The following is an 18091-nucleotide window of genomic DNA, read 5'->3' as shown; positions in this document are numbered from 1 at the left end:
GTGTTCTCTACTTTCAAACTCAGTAACCAGTTTGCTAATCGGGCAAGTAGGGAAAATAACAGAAACAAGCTAACAACTCACATTAATTTATTACAAAACAGAATATGTAGAAAAATACAAACTAAAACTTTACAGCTGATAAATGACACACTATTGCATCAGCTGGTTGATTCAGATCGGTTAAACTTTTACTTTTAAGCCACCCCGAAACCAACCCTGTTCTTATACAAACGTTACCCAAAAGCAAAAGATCCTAGTTCGTTTCCTACTCCTAATTTCCCCCAAACCAACCTAACACTATCAGAAGAAACCTAGCAAATACATGGCCTTGTCTACAGTTTAATGATCCACTCTTTAAACTTGGAGGGAATGACCCTGAAACAGGATCTGAGGGGCGATTTTACCTGATGTTACTTGGTTGACCGAAGCTAGACAACTGAGTACGGAAAGCCAGGACACTTATATAGAACGACCTCCGACATGGGTCAAAGTTCACCTACTGATCACTGATGTCTCCGCCAGTCAGAGCCTACCCAACATATTTAGCACCAACCACGTGGCCTACCCAATGTATCTAGCACTACGATGAACAGTCACCCCGATTGGAAAGTTATCCTGTAACAGAGGCAAGTGAAACAATGTGCTACAAGACTAACCAATACACAGTTATTCTATATGTGGTATGTAATGATGAAATATACACTTATGCACTCCCATGCCCCAACTTATGATAGAATTTAACCCAGTTTTTCTACATTTGCATAGCATTTTGGAATGTTTTATTGTATGTTAACTTTAGGAAATACTTAGTCGCTTTTGGCAGTTTTGTATGTAATTTTCTTTGGGCTAGAAATGCCATGCTGCCCAAATGCAGTGATTGAAGCTTTCGTAAAATATCCACACACGTGGATATTACCTATAAATATGGTCATTGCAGAATTATCTTTTGTGTAGCCACTTAGTTATACTGTACTCATTTACATGTAGCACATTCAGGTTTTTGGCCATAATTATGTATTTGTGTAGGAATATTTCACATTTATTCAACATTTATTGTGCTTAGGCATATTTTTGGAAATTTACATTGTTTAGGGCAATTTTGAATGTTTGTAACTTCAGGAACCGTGTACTTATTACTGTTTTTTGTATATTTCAGTTTTACCCTATATCTTCCTGTATCAACCTACCAACAAGAAGATTTCCAATAAATGATTAACTGGACTCCGAATATTGACTGTCATTTGTTGGAAGAGGGTGAATGCTAGGGCAGCATACTGTCCGTGTTTTATTTTCATGCAATTAGGTGCATCCTCAAAGAAATCGAGGCGCTGCTGCCACAGGACGGGTGCTGCTGCCACAGTAAATAATTAACACAATCTGTGTGCATACGAACGCATTTGCATTTGACATTGATCTGAAAATGGTTCTAACGGTGGTGGAGTGAAATCCACAAAGGAAGTCAGCAATGATATACTGTAACAAGGTTTACTACGTCAGAACTTCATTGTGTCGAGCAATGAATGGCGAGATGATCACATTAATTTTAAAAGGTAATGACGCTTTCACCATTTTGAAGGTGGAACATCCCCAAGACGCTGAAGATGACTGGAAAACATTTATGTTGGATGTGTTGAAAGGGTTCACTCATGTGGGTACCGTATAGTTGAACATATGCAGGTTCCAACCTCCTAGGTGAAGGGACAGCTCACGACGCACAGAAACAGTTCGTGACCAACGTCAAGGATGCCATCGCTGGTCCTTTTGATCTGCTGTGTGCCATCGAATGCTATCAAAATGTGCTGGAAAACGCCCAATTGAAAGTTGATGTGTTCAGCATGGAACTGTACATGTCTCTGAGTGACATACAGCTGAAGATTCATAAAGTGGTGGGCTACCAGCCATCAAAAAGTTAGGCTGGAACCCTGATATCAATTTCCCAAAGAATGTTGTGGTGGCGCCACATAGCTAAACGGGAATCGTGGCACCACTGCCTGAAGTACAATGATGAGGGACACTGCCACCTCAATATCCTCCGCAAGTACAGGCAATCAGCCATTGGCATGTCAATTGCAAAATGGTGCTGGCAGTCAGAGGGAACACAGTGGGGTTGTGCCTCATTTGGTTAAAATTCCTTTCGCCGCAACGTACAGCAGTCCAGACACAGCAGCAATGAAAACATACAGGTTTTGTCCTAGCCATGTGACCATTTCAGATGTTTTCTAATCCAGCCTCCGAGGTCGCTGCCTCCACGTGGTGGTGGTAGCTGTGTTGGTGGTAGTGCTGTCATTCCTCCTCCCATCAGAGACACGATCCCTTGCCTTTGAGTTAGGTTCCTGTTGGCCAAGTCACGCAACCTCTCTTCAATTCGATGTCTGCTGATCTTCTTGTTCACTTGTCCGAGTTTCATTTTCTGGTACACAATGCGTTCATTGAGCACATTCAGTTTGGCTATGTTGTTGACCAGTAATCCGTGCATGGCTGGCGTGGTTTTGTCCAACCCTCACAGTTCGTGGAGGTCATAAGGGGTTTTGTCCATCGTGGACAGTATGTTGTTGAGTCTGTCCGTTCTTGAACACTTTGCAGTGCTCTCTTAAATCATCTTCATCCAAAGCGGCATTGAGGTTGGGAAGCAGAGCTATTGGTGGTCTTGTTGGTTGTCAGTTTGACTCAGATGATGCCAATGCTGTGGAGTCTGGCCAGTGTCAACAAAATGAACATTTTTCCTGACTAGATGTTCACGAGAGCGGCGTACGAGGAGAATTCAGTTAGAGCTTCCGTTCACCATTGATCATGAACTTGGAGTAGTCGCAATACGTGATTTGACATATTTTTTATCTTGTTTCAGCGCATCATAATAATTGTTCACGGTCGTCTTCAGGAGTTCAGCACTTATGTCGTCACCCTTGAATGAGAACGCTCCTTCATCCTGCAGAGGCTGCACGTTGAATCATCCATTGGAATGTTGTCCATCTTTGTATTAATCAAATAATATTCTGTGTGTAACTTAACAAACATGTCGCGATACACACAAAAGCTTGAACCTTTCCAAAAACTGAGGGAACCTCTCAGTGTCAGTCTGTGAATGTAACCAACAATTGCTACTTGTTCAGTTTCCCAACCTGATAGAAAATCATCCCCGGCACGGTTTGATTGGCATTCAACATCGCTTTGACTTCCAACAATGATAAGCACAAAGTCATGCAGAAGCTTGGTTGCACCATCGTCAAGAAAATCACCATTAAAATCAGCAGCAAAGAGCTGCTGAGCATCAACAACAGTGATGTACTTTACTGCTACATGGATCTCCGGAGAATGGAGAAAGAACGTAACGACAATGCGTGTAAAAAATCTATATATGCAATTTAAAGTGACTTGGTTGTGCATGGGGTATGATTTCACGACGGGTCAGCTTGCCAACATCATGCAGGCTGAACAAGCCATTGCCAAGCCAACCAAGTTTACTTGATGCTTGAGGGACACACACCATTTCAGGATGATATTGTCATCATTGCTCAAGGTGTCAGAGGAGGAGAATGCTGCCATCTCCCCCAAACAATAGATGCTGAAGGAGGAATGAGCGATTGATACTGTTACCTGAAAAAAGAAGCATCCCAAGTAAGTAGCCGCCAGTTACAAAATGGATAGCTGCTGCAGTGACATGTGGCGTCATCTGCATATCTATAAAAAATTCATGATGACAGCAGCACAGCCAACACAAGCACCTAAAAAAACCCAGTCAATTAGAAGTAAATGTTCGTCAACAATGCGTATCTTGTTGCTGTTTTCACCAAACAACAGACACACAAGCTCAATTTCAACCCACAACCCGTGGGCATGCTCGTGTTCGACTTGGCCACCAAAGACATGCTCATCAAGCGAGGCATCATTCCGGAAAACATAATGAAATAAAAACAATGTAAATACATACATCATCATGGATGATTGTTGGCCGGGCATAAGTTAATGCTCTGGCCTTTTCAGGTAGTAATTAGCTTTTCTCCAAATTGCGAACACAGAATGTGGCTGAAGTGGAAGTCAAACATCACGACAAGGCTGTGGAGAAACCGCATGCCGAATACGCCAAAAACAGGTTTAGAGAATTGATTTCATCAACACCAGGCTCATGTGCAAAAACCACGCCGAGAATAGCACCTGCTCACTGGCAAACGACTTGAACATCTCAGCGACATACTCTTTCTCTCTCAGTGTTACACACCTTCTAAATCACAGCAAATCCGGGAGCTGATCATCGCGGCGCTGAGTTTGGCCCTGGCCATGTTCGTTGCTAAACAATGAGACTAGAACACATTTATGTGCGCATATAATCATGGGATAACCTTTCAACTGCAAGTAAATGCTTTTGGCAAAACTGAGACCTGTGGCACCGCTGAATACTGTGACATGCACATGATGTCTATTTGAACAGGTTTTGTCAACTACACGTGTGAAGTGTGCAGGATTCAGGTGAAATGCCATGCTATTGTAAGGCCCATGGAGTGGATATGGTTCATAGCCGTCTCATCAACGAAAAGACCACCTCAACGAAATCAACCGACTGCTGAGGATCAAAATCTAATGTAAATCTAACAGTTTAGGAAATCATTGCTGTTCATAGCTCTCAAAGTTTAACTATGCAACGTGTTGGTGGTGCTTGACTTGGCATCTGAACATAGCATCAATGCCAACCGTTCGATAATTGAAAAAGCTTGCCAAAGAACACGGAGTGATCGGTTACTCTCGTTTGAGGAAATATCAGCTTGAAGATGTTTGACATTCCTCCTCGCGAACCACTTCCCTCGGTGAAACACTCACTCAAGATCCCAGTGAAGGAACATGGTCTCAGAGGTTCTTCACATTGTTATGAGAGTGTATTTTCTGCAAAAATGTGAGAATCTATGGAACGCTTTATGTGCGAGCAATTGGTTTTGGCGCAGACACGGTCAGTCATGTTGATCTACACATAGCCAAGTATGAACCTTTCAAAGGAGGATCGTACATGGACCTGCCACCGTACTACAAGAAAAAGCAAGCAAAAACAAGGCAACGATTGCCTGTGGGTGATGCAATGTTTCCAACTAACTTGCATTTGGACAGACTTTTCAGCTACCCCAAAGATGACAGACTTGACTGAGAGCAGAGCCATCAATATCTTCACACATGAAGGGAACAAAACAATCGTACACTGGCCCAGTCCCCTCATGAACAAACGTGGACACAAGACCATCAATGTATTCATGATCCAACAAAAAGAGAGTTATCACTACGCGTAGATAAAAAATTTTAGCAGACTGTTGTATGACCAATCAAACCACAAGGAAAAGAAACACTTCTGTGAACAGTACCTGCACAGCTTCATGCGATCCTACCTGCTTGCTGGAGTCACACTGGGAGGATTGCGAAGTCATGGGACAGATGGCCCTCCAAAACGTCGTCATACGCACAATATCAAGTCAAATAGTCCACATCCTACAGAGCAAACTGGGGGCATTGGACACAACATTGCAGTTAGTGTCGGAATTTGACAGTGTGGTCATCATCCTGCAAAATCTGCCAGCGGAATCCATGCTGATCATCTAAGTTGACCTTGGCGAACCACAGGGGGGGTAACAACGTCGAAATCGTGAAAGGCATCAAACTCAAGTGGACCAAACAACAGAAAACCAATAAAAGATTATGGTTAAAATACAAGAGCCCCAAGTCGGATGCCAACAGGTAGGTGTTTATCCCAGTCAGCAGTCTGCTTTGCATTCAACAAATCACATGGGTGCAGAAGGTACAGTTGTGTGTTCGTGTGCAGATGCAGCAAGTGCAATAACACTTCACATGGGATGGCCAGCTGCATTTGAGAACCAGGAGTCTCATGATGGGACACTTTTAGATCACTAAGAAATCAAGTGACTTCTGCAGTTAGAAAGGCCAAGAATGATTATACGACAAAATGAGACACTCAACCAATTATCATTGCACAAAACTATGGTGGCATTTGGTAAAAAACTATATGAAAGAAAAATCAGAAAGTATCTCCTTTCCTTCTCTTACCCTCAATAATGAAGTTGATCAAGGGCCAGAATCAATCTTCAAAATATAACCTTGAACAACAATAGTAAATATATGAGTGATTTGTATCTTTCAAAGCAGGATGTCGAAGATTGCCATTTTTAAATATTACCAAAGCAACTGGGCCAGATGGTATTGGAAGCCGCTTCTTACGTTTGGTATCCTCCTAATTGTCACTAACATTAATTAACCTTTCAAACAAGTCACTTCATACATCAGTTTTCCCAGACACATGGAAAGAATCATCAGTCACACCAATCCACAAGAAACGTAATATTAAACACTGTTTTAACTACAGGCCAGTTGCCTGAATATCTTGTTAACTGTAAACTTGTATATTGAAATGTGTCTTTAACTCTGTGAGAGAAATTTACAATCTGGATTCATGCCAGGAGATTTAACAACTTACCAACTACGTATAATTTTTACCGCTAAGGCTTCAGACAACGGAAAAGAAGTAAGCAAGGTATTTGATGTTATAATCAATGATCCCCATACGAGTGCATTTACTTTTAACTCAGATTTAGACAGAACATCAAATTGGGCCGAAACCTGGCAAGCAAAATTTAATCCAAACAAAACCAAAACTATCCAGTTTTCACACACGACCAAACCTTCTCTGAAATCTCCACTCTTGATGAAGGGCACACATATAAACAAAGAACAGACTCAAAAAAATGAAGACATTACTTTACAGGTAAACCTCCTTTGGCATTCCCACATTAATGAAATGATAAGGAAAATAAGTACTGTAAATACAGACTATTATGCAAAACTGTCAAAAAAATGTATAAATCTTTTCTTTTACCTTTATTTGATTATGGCTGCCATCGCTGTGACAATCGTACAAATGAACAGTCTTTGTCACTACAGCACCTTCCCTTAGATGCCTTACACACAATACATGGTAAAGTTAGAGGTACGAACCATGTGAAACTATATCATGAGACAAATTGGACTTCCTTAGCGAAACAGAAATTTCTAAACATTATTTTACAAAATGGTAAACAATATGGTTCATGAATATCTTTGTGGTCTTGCTCCAGGGAATGTTTCTGATAGGAACAATGAAAAATATTAGAGCATAAGACGCAAACCTCCTATTTGTTATAATTTCATCTGCATTCTTAAAGATCGCATATACACTAGTACATACAGTGGAAGCCCTCAAAACCGGCATCTCTCCAATTCGGTATGCTTTCAATGTCAGCAATAGAGGTTTTTTGGGTGTTTTTTTATTATTCCAGATCAAATTGTTACATGATACATAAAAGATCTAGATGATCTTAGACAGCATATTTTACTAGTGAATATCTGGTTTTTAGAGTTGAACATGCACAGGGCACACAAACATTCACATACACACATCAGCATTCACACCTTTGTAGTATAATGACTATTATAAGACCCAGCAGATACAAAAAGGATTTAGTTTGATATGTGATCAAGATAGTTATCAGCATTAGAATTTGGTCCCAGCAGAAGCTAGTTAATTTATGATCATTCGCATGCCCTCTAATCCAGCGTCAACCTACCCAGTACTACGGCACAATAAAAACCACCCAGTTGACTTTTTGTACAGTAGTTAACGCTCACAAAACCAGTATTCGTTATCTTGGCTTTCCTGTTAATTGGCTGCACATGTATTAACAACACTGTGGATTACAGTTAAGTATGTTGGTTAAGCATAAGTATGTTTTGAAAAATGAAAGTTATAGGTTTATACAATCTACTGCCATTTAATCTTGTTATCTGCTTTGCATATTTCCTGAAATGAAATTTGTTTTCATAGATGATTCTGTCACAATCGCTTGTTGTTATAATGGTTATAATGTTCTTGTAGTTCTGTTACCAGCAGTGTCATGGAAAATCCTTCTGCTCATCACTCAAAAACGTATCTAACCATGAGTAGTAAGTAGTTTTGATCACTTTAACATGATGAAAACAAACAATAATCTAATTGCTTCTGAAACTGACTCCAGACCCTGACACCACGATTTAAAAAAAATGGCCACACCCTGTCGTGAGTGAGTGAGTGAGTTTAGTTTTACACAGCACTTGCATATCTCTCTCGCGCATGCAGGCATGCACATACACTATATTGAACAACAGTCATTAGTCCAGTCAATTTTTGTAAAAAAAAAATACATCTAGAACAAATTGCCAAAGATTGCACAACAACAGATTAAAAATGTAGAGAAATCGTATGAGGGAACATTTTGAAATGTTGCCTTGAAATTGGCTAGCATAGGGCTTTTTCTGAGAAAAAATAACATTTGAAAATCGTTTAGCATTGGAAAAATACCAAACTATTTCAATGTTACTTGCTAGTAAATGTTCCTTGATAATTAGTATGTATGGTACTGACTTGCCACCACATTAATGATATAAATGTTTACGTCAATTAATTAAATTAGCACTCTTTTATCCAGATACTCTTTATGGATGAATGAAACCATTCACCGTGAAATGTTGTGCAAAGTTCAATAAGTTTTTGAAATAAAACGTTTATCACGTCAACAATGAATCACTAAATGCATTTAAGTCACACTAACAGGAATATGAGTCATTGTTTGTTTTTCACTAATTATGCTTACAATAGATGGCATTGCTGAGATTGTTTAGTCAAATTCATACGTGAAAATACATGCCATCAAGGAATTGGTACAACTGAATACCCTACATTCAGCACATGCAATAGAGCACTCAAGTCCATGTTTTCTACACGTGCACCTTCCACTGTTACCGACTGTTTTAAATTTACAATGTATGACTCTAAGGAAATTGTCAGGAGCAGGTGGTTTGTCTGTTGTTCTTGGGTAAAGTTTCCCATTGACTTGTACCCATCCCCAGTCTTCAGGATCAAGGTTGCCAGATTTGCCCATCCATTCCTGAACTGTGATAACTGGCCGCAGCTGAAGCTGGAGGAAGTGTATGTACTTGTACACATGCAGAGCTAGTTGCCACTTTTTCCGAGAACCTGCGATATGGAAGGTCATCTAACCTTTCTCCTGGCTGACTGTTGTATAAACATACTAAGGCTCCCTCGCCTGCTGCCACGATCTCTTCTCTAGAGCATAAGAGGATCCTGAAGAAAACTCATGAGCATGCTTTCTAAACTGATTGTCATGGATTTTCTTCAGAACCTGTCCTTTTCCTATTCCAAGAATGAATGGAATTGTCCCTACTTGCTCATGAACATTGCATCCAATCAAGGACTTTGTGATGTTGTTGCCAACTTCTTTTGCCCTGTTAGCATTTCCTGCACCATCAGCTGTAAACCCAGTGACAATGTTGCACAGAGTGGGATTAGAATCAAATGGATCTCTTTCTTGGAGAAACTCAAGTAGTTTCATTGTGTCCGTGTCATCATGTACGAGGGTTGGCTGAAAAGTTCTAAGCCTCACTGTGAAAAAAAGTTACAAAGTCCACGTTTGTAGTTTATTTTTCTACATAGTCCCCTTCCGAGTTCACACACTTTTGCCAGCGATGCTGCAAGGCCCGAATCTTCAGCTACCCTAAAAAACTCAGTCACAGCAGAAATGGCGTCATCATTACTTGCAAAATGGCGACCGGCGAGTTCCTTTTTCATTTTGGGGAACAGGTGGAAGTCAGAAGGAGCCAAATCAGGTGAATAAGGAGGATGGTCAATGAGTTCAAAGCCACAATCGCGGATTGTTGACATGGCCACCACCGATTTCTGAACAGGCGCATTGTCTTGGTGGAAGAGGACACCTTTAGCGATCATCCCTCGTCGTTTGGCTTTGATTGCTTCTCGCAACTGGTTCAGTAGATCAGCATAGTATCTGCGGTTGATAGTTTGACCTTTTTCAAGATAATCAATGAGCAGAATACCCCTGGAATCCCAAAAGACTGATGCCATCACCTTTCCAGCTAAAGGAACAGACTTGGCTTTCTTCGGAGCTGGTGAATCAGGATGCTTCCACGGTTTTGACTGTAGTTTTGTTTCTGGTTGAAAGTGATGTATCCAGGTCTCATCCATGGTTACAAATCGTGCCACAAAATCATCGGGATCTGCTTCAAAACGACGCAAATTGTCAAGGGACGTCTGGAACCTGACACGTTTCTGTTCTGCTGTCAAGAGCTTTGGCACCCATCTTGCAGAAACTTTAGTCATTCCTAATTCGTTGGTGATAATATGCTCAACCCTCTCATGAGAGATGCCCACTACACTAGCAATATGTCGAGTAGTCAATCGTTGATCATCCATCAACATATCGAGCACTCGCGTGACGTTTTCTGGAGTGGTTGCTGTTGAAGGCCTTCCTGAGCGTGGGTCATCATCAAGGCTTTGTCTGCCACGCTTAAATTCAGCAGCCCACTTCTTTGCTGTGGAAAATGAAGGAGCATCATCCCCTAGAGTGGAGACTATGTCAGCATGTATCTGTTGGGGACATCCCTTTCTTTTGCGAGTACTTGATGACTGCCCTGTATTCAGTTTTGTCCATTTCTGATGATTTCAGAGGGTAGTTTTACCAAAAGAGCTGTAGTTGAGATGAAACTATTAGTACGTTTGTAGTTCTTGTGTCTATCATTCACTAAATGATTGTCCTCATTGGTGGCAAACACCTGTCTCTACCTAGTGGGGAAAAACCACTCAGGATGAGAACTTTTCAGCCAACCCTCGTAGTTGCCTGGCATCAGTCATATCCTTGTGCTGTTCACTTGTGACATAATCTGCCCCTGTCACTTCCTTCATAGTGTTGTCAATGCAAGCAGGCATGAAAAACAGTCACTGTGCATGTCGTGATTCTGTCAACACCCTGCCTCTTGTTAAAATACCAGTTGTTTTCATGTTTCTCATCAATACTTGTTAGATGACCAAATCACATGACAGTCAAACTCAGTATCTGTTGCTACAGCGGATGACATGGTAGCCAGACTGAAACAGCTGAAATACTTCTGGATTGTTGCTTCAAGATGAAGCATTTCTTGTATGTAGATGTATGTGGATCTGGTATACAGCTTGTGTCCAGAAGCAGCAAAATAAGGCAACATGTCCTTCATGGATTTGAGATGGAGAAACCAGTTGCCTCTCCTTTCTGCTTTGATGAAAGTCTGTAGTAGATCAATCATCTCCATATACCTAGCCACAGATGAGCCATGCAAGAAGAATCCAGAGATGTTTTCATTGTCTGGAGCTTCTGTTGCACCCCTTCAAGAACCCCATGTTCACAGACAAAATTGTAAGAGATTTCTGCATGCAGCAGGTCATCAAAGAGAATGAGTGTTTCTGCCAAATCACTGTCCACTCTAGTGGGTTCTTCAGTGTGGATGATTTTATATGTGGATGATGCCATGCGAACGTCGTCTAGTGTTCTTCCTGGCATCTGCAGGTTCTGTGTCTGAACACATTCCTGTTTGACACAATGGAAGACTGAACATCGTCTGTATAGCATTTAATGCTGCATCCAGGAGAAAATGACCCCTACCTGCTCTCGCTAATGCCTTTTCACTGAGCATGTGAACTACTGTTCCCTATACAGCAAAGGTAACTCATTTCTGTGAGGCGTAGAATGATAGATTTCAGTGGGCTATCAGATGGTTCTCTCTTCACAATCAACTGTGCTTTCCACCATAGTGGTTGATCAAATGTCAAAATAGGATGTACATTTTGACGCCTTGCTGGCTGGCAAACAAAATAGAGTGTGGAGAAAATACATGTCATGTCAGTAGCACTCATATCAATCACTGGCATAAATGAGATGAATGATTTCCCAGGATGAGGCCACATCATTCCAGACCACTTTCCACATTAGGTCCAGTTTCCAAGTAGGGTCATCACAGCTGACCTCTCCAAGCTCATCATACATCAAGGGAAGATTTGCAAGTGAAGACTTGAAGAAACGGATGTCAATTTTTGCCATTTCCATTATTTCATCATTTGTTACAAATTCCCTTGGGACTGCAATTCTGCTTTTGATGCCAGTAGTAATAGCAGCAACAATGTCCAAACTGTGAAAAGTATTGCATCCATCCAAAGTGTTGACGTTGTAGTCAACATTGTCAGCTAAGTACTGAATGAAATGACCTTGAACATTTGGTAGGTCAACACCTTGTGATTTGGCTGCACAAGATTCAAAATGTTTCACCTCTGAGTAAGAAGAACAGAAGCCATGGTAGTGAAGGGAATCAATGAGAAATATAGAGGCAAAATGGTGATGCATCTGAACAGCTAATCCCATCTGCAGTGATGCTAGGATGACTCATGGTCGAGTGTCTTACATATGACGGTCTGTCCAACAGAAGCAATTTTTACATCAGCATTTTTTTCTGCAAACATTGTTCTCAAGAGAAGATACAAAGAATCAGGTACAAATGAAACATTCTTGTCAACAGATGACATATCCTCTGGCTTTGTGTAGGTTGTATCAATGCACTGGATGTCAGTTTTTATGAGGTTGGCTACAGTTTTCACCATTCTTAACTTTCCAGCTTCAAAGTCCACCAACTTAGAAGCCTCATAAAATTCACACAGAAGTGAAAGCACTTTTGCGGTGCTTTGGAAATGCAAAGGAATTGCATTTCAATTGCAATTTCTTATGTAATTATATGCTGCTCACGGTTGAAAATACTATTACTATTGTGTATATTACATGAGATTCACTGCCATTTTGTCCCTAAAATGTTTCCAAACTCTTTTTTTATCTTGACAGGAGGGTGACTGTAATTTACTTCTTTTTCAAGGAAACAAGCTGTCTTTATATCACAAATTATCAATAAACACATGAAAAATATAACTGTATTCAGAGTGTTTTTTTCAGTAACAATTTAGACATGGTGACAAAGTTGTTTACATTCATGAATTTGATGCTGACGTTAACATTCAGTTGTGCCTTTGTTTTACAACCAAAAGGTCCAATTGTGTTTTGTCAGTAACATATATATATATCAAATTCACACACTTCGGGCATTGTTTACTTACCAAAGCATGTATTGATCTTGCCAAAACGTGTTGCGAGACTGACGTCTGAGCCCTCTGCTGTTAGAGTTGTCTCCCTTTTATTCTACTGAGATCAGTCGAGCCATAATTTTATAGTGTTCTAATTACATACTTTTACAACATAAAAAAGTGTTTTCCAACTACATTTTTCTACATTTTTTATACGTTTTTATGTAATAATTTTTCTTTCGATTCCAAAAGAAATGATCTCTTTTGTTATCTAATTTGTTCTAGGTCTAAGTGTATATTGCCTGGACTTCATCAGAAGATGACATATTCTCCCATCCCCACATATTTCAATGAACAAATAATATGATAGTTGCTGAAAGTCAAGTTTGATGAGGTTTTATTAGACTGTCCAAATCATAGCCATGGAAGTCATGAAAATACAAATGCCAAATATCTGTAAATAGCAGCAAGCACCACATACACCTCTTGCATTTGCTAAGTTAAGCTGAAAGATGCTCAATTATTTTTTAGTTGTGCTCCGGAAACAAATCTATCTCTCCCTTTTGAGACCAAACAGTCCAAACTGTTTCATGAAAGCCGGGAAAAATAAGAATGACACAAATCTGCAAATAGTAAAAGGCACCATTGTATGTTCGGTTTCATGTATCTATCAGGTTCTGCTGAAAGATACTGAACAGTTTTTGAGATGTGCTCCAGAAATGAAGGCCACCCCTTCCTTTAGAGAGTAAGTCTGAATTGTTTCCATGGATAGGGAGAATAATATATATGATAAAAATCTGTAAATAGGCAAAAGGCACTACCATAGTTTCTGTTTATTATTATATCTACCAATTTTTGTTGAAAAATATTTAATGTTGTTTTGAGTTATGCTATGGAAACAAAATGACTACAGATGGATGGACGATGCTATGACTATATCCTCTGAATCTGAGGCCAAGGGGATGAAAAGGGAGCTCTGGTAATCCCGCTGTCTGTGTAGGGACAAACGCGAGCAGGATTATGCCCGTCATAGGAAACACCCTGGGGTTGAGCTGGAAGTCAGCTCACTTCATTCATGTTCTCTTGCTTGTCATGTCTTGTGTAAGCAACTAAAGAAGTTTGAATCCAACTATTCTTTTGCCTTTTTCACACACTCTTCATCTTATTTCTGAGCTAATTCCCCAGTTGATGAACACATAGACCATATTCGCTGCCACTGAAAACACCCACCCAGACACCATTAATGAGAGACTTCATATTAGTTCAGCAGAACTTACAAATGCTGTGCCAATTATTTCTCCTCCCTTCTCTCCAAACTCATTGTGACTTAGGTCCAGACAGGTCAAAGACACATTGTTCTTCAAAGCATCTATGAGTTTACATGCATCTCTGTCTTGAAGCTGATTACCTGGAATCAATCATAACACAAATGAATGCAAGACAAAATCTGGCTTTGGTTGCAAAGAACCATGTTGTCCCATATGTACTGGATCACAAATCAGCAACAAAGTATGAGATTTCCCCTTTCCATCTGCCCATGTTCATCTCATTCCTTGCCCGTTTCCTACAAACTTTCTGTAGGTACTGGTTTTTGAAGAGTCCCATTCTGGCATGTTAATCAGCTTTGACATTACCTGTTCTTCTTTGGGATAAGATGTGATGTCTTCATGACCAAACAAGAAGAAAAAAACCGATAAACATTCCCCCATAGCATCCCACTGTTGATTCCAGACAGCAGGTGATAGCTTTGTCAACCTTGAGTCTGAGTAGTATTTACGATCGGGGTACGAGATCAAAAGCCACTGGAAAGTTTTATTCTTAAATAAAGCCTTAACCTCTCCCCCTGCTAGTGCGTATATCACTTTTGATCTCTCTATCATTTTCCTGGTCAGAATATTTCATGGTCACTTGATTATGTTGATCTCAGCGAAACAATTTAATGTGAATCTCCTGTGATTTCTTTGGTGTTTGCAACGAACGTCTGTTGTATCCCTTCTTCTATGTATTTTAATTTTTTTTCATGTTTGCTGATGGCAGTGCTTTTACTAGAGTTGGTTCGAATTTCATGTTTCATTCTGTGATTCTTTGCAAGTTCAGATAGTACTAAACAGAACTCTTCCACTGAGATTTTACTGTCCATGAGTGCAGTGGAAAAATGAATTCTAGAATTCTATCTTCATTGTGTTTCAGGTTCTATAATTTAATTTGCAAGATACAAATTTAAATACCCATCCCCTCAACATCAACTTGAATGTGCTGTCTCGATCGATGAGAGGAATCTAGATCATCCCTGTGGAGGAATACAAACAAAGAGACAGCGGAAAGTTTTTCAACCCCGAGATCTTGAAAGTGGAGGTGACCACTTTACGAATTCGCTTCGGGGATTACCTGACCACCAAGTGCACACTGTGGTTGGACAAGCAATTCATGGACAATGATTGCTTGCACGGCAGTGGATGCCGCATCTATAACAACAACAAAGCGATAACTTCACCAAAAAATCTAAAAATGAAATAAAATAAAATTATATCTGTACGGGATTATGGACACACAACATAATATAGACAATGGAAGATTCGTGCAAACCATTTATTTATCTACCTCGCGATCCTCACTGCGGTCAGACAGGCCGTGGTAAGACCGTTTTTGTGTTGGACATGTTGGAAGGATACTATAACCAGAACATTATAAATTTTAAAATACCTTTGACAAATATTTTTTGGAAAATTTGAAATTAAGTTAGGAAGGATCAATGTCCTGGGGAGTGGATACAATGTCAATGTTTGCTTGATGGATGGCTTAAAGTTAATTAATGAAGCAATTTTATACTGGAAGAATTTGATGGTACCAAATAAAGTCTCGGAAAAGGACTAATGAAAGTAGCTAATTATTAAGACTGGGTATGAGTCATTTTCATATGACGTAGAACATTATTTGTCATGACTTCTATTTTTTTAGCTGTCCAGTGAGTTGCGCGCGATTCTGGACCCCACCGTTGACTTGAGAGGTTCTCTCTGTACATTGAGAGAATGGCTCAGATGAACTTACAGTATCAGAAGTTGTACAAGAAACCCAAAAGTTCTTCCAGGAAGTTGTAAACTAATGTTGTGCATAGACCAGGAAAACTAGGAAATATCTGAGGACCGTTGCTTGTGAAAAAACATTCCAAAATAAACGGACTTGAACTCCATCCGTCTAGCTGCATCATCCCGAGACAAAGAGTGGAGGAAATACAGATTGCCTATGGAGAAGGGTATAACACCCCGACACCCTCAGGTAACAATACTATCAGGATGTCTGAGTGTCTCCTTTGTGTTCTCCCGCCTGGAATAGAGGTAGCTACGAGAATCCGGTCGGGTATTAGTTTCTCTTTCCCTTTACGCGATGACACAGCTGATTCAGTTTAATTCACTGATTTCAGTTTAATAGTGTCTGCTGTTGTTTGTTGTGAGATAAGCAATTTTGTGATTGACAGACGACACCACTCGAAGCAGTTGCACGATCCAATCGTGTTCGGGATGTTTAGACTTATTTCCTGCACACACTGATGCCCGAATAAATGCTTGGCAAAGTTCTGTTGAATCTCTCAATGATAGCTTGACCGTGATGAGCTCTGGCTGAGCCATGCCTCACCTGGACCTCATGCCTGGCCAGTAGCTGTGACTGTAGCTGGTAGTAGTAGTAGCAGGTTGAAAGCTGGACTGGCAATCAGTTTCCTGACTTTGTTTTCCTCAAATTCTCCATCGTCTTACTGAACACCAAGTTGTTCATGAGCTTGTACAGGTTTTTTCTTCTTTTTTTTTTTAATCCTCTTTATTTCCTAAATTTACATGATACATGTGTAGTACATTCAGGTAGGTATCAAGGAAGGTATAAGCAGTTGCACAGTGTATAGTTAGTTACAAGATATTTGCTTTATATACCTTCAACACACTTTCACAAATCCCAGTTATGAAACAGATAAACATCTTTGAGTATGTTTAGCACACTCTATCTTTCAACTTGCAATGATTATAGCTAAATGCACTTGTAGTATATTCTCTGGGTTATGGTACATGAATAGATTATGAAAAGATGACCATAAGGTGAAGAACTTACTGTTGCTGCATGTAGAATATACATTATATTTGGTTAAAATATGGAACTTGTTTTGTTTTGTGTGTATGTATTACCTGTTTCACTACAAGACATGCTGCATTTAGAGAGTTATTATTTTCCTCTTTAAACCCGAGTAGAATATTTTTGGTGTAAAATCAATTTTGCTGTCAATTACAGTCTTAAGCCAGCTGACCAGGTTCTCCCAAATCTCCCAGTAATAAAACATAGGTGTGTCCTTCAGTCTAATGCTATTTTAGAAAATATTTGTAAGTATAATATCATATACTATCCTCATCTGTAGCCATTTCAAAGTACTACATTTTGCACATCGATCTTCATGTATGTGTTTCGTAACATTGTGTTATCATATTTTGTTTCAAAGACCCTTTCCCACTTTTTATGTGCACATGATTTATTATAGGTAGGATCTAATAATGAAATATAGAATGTTTTGGTGCCTTTAACCTTTGTATTGGAGAAAATGGTATACAGTCTCTTTATCCATGATATTTTACATGCATAAATAATGTTCTTAATAAGTGGAACACTAATTCTTCTGCACCCAGGTGGCATAGTGAATACGTCCCTTCTAATTTTATCAGGTTTATTTTTCCATACAAATTTGCTTGTTGAAATTTATTTATTGTTTCATCTAGTGGTGATGGAAAAGAAATGATTTTATTTTGCTAGTAATAAAGATTTCAAAATAACATTTCTACCAATGGGCATAAGTGATCTTGTTGACCATAACTTCATTCTCTATCTTTTTAAATTCATTTTCATAATTCAGTTTCACCATTTCATCAAGGTCTACATCAAATATGATACCCAGCAGCTTACAGCTGTTTTGGGTCAAATCTAAATTCCAGTCTTTACAGAGTTTATATCTACATCTTTTCTTAGAACCTATTCAGATCAATCTTGCCTTGTCTGCATTAACTTTTAATCCAGAAAACCTTGAAAAGAAAGATAAAGTATTCAGTAAGGCATACAGACTACTCTCTGTGCTATCTAAAGGTAGGG

The 18091-nt window shown here is 39.6% G+C and overlaps 1 protein-coding gene across 1 annotated transcript in view; it reads right to left on the bottom strand.

Annotated features, from left to right (window-relative positions):
- The window catches only part of LOC137297168 (leucine-rich repeat-containing protein 74B-like), a 614612-nt gene that overhangs the window by 383048 nt on the left and 213473 nt on the right, over positions 1 to 18091 (bottom strand). The window contains exon 7 of the mRNA XM_067829182.1: positions 14248 to 14378. Coding sequence (XP_067685283.1) covers positions 14248 to 14378 — 131 coding nt within the window. The remainder of the gene's footprint in view (positions 1 to 14247; positions 14379 to 18091) is intronic.

The sequence above is a fragment of the Haliotis asinina genome, chromosome 9, assembly GCF_037392515.1.
Source record: "Haliotis asinina isolate JCU_RB_2024 chromosome 9, JCU_Hal_asi_v2, whole genome shotgun sequence".
Classification (NCBI taxonomy): domain Eukaryota; kingdom Metazoa; phylum Mollusca; class Gastropoda; order Lepetellida; family Haliotidae; genus Haliotis; species Haliotis asinina.
The sequence above is the reverse complement of the archived record's forward strand: the minus strand, read 5'-3'. Positions and strand labels throughout refer to the sequence as shown.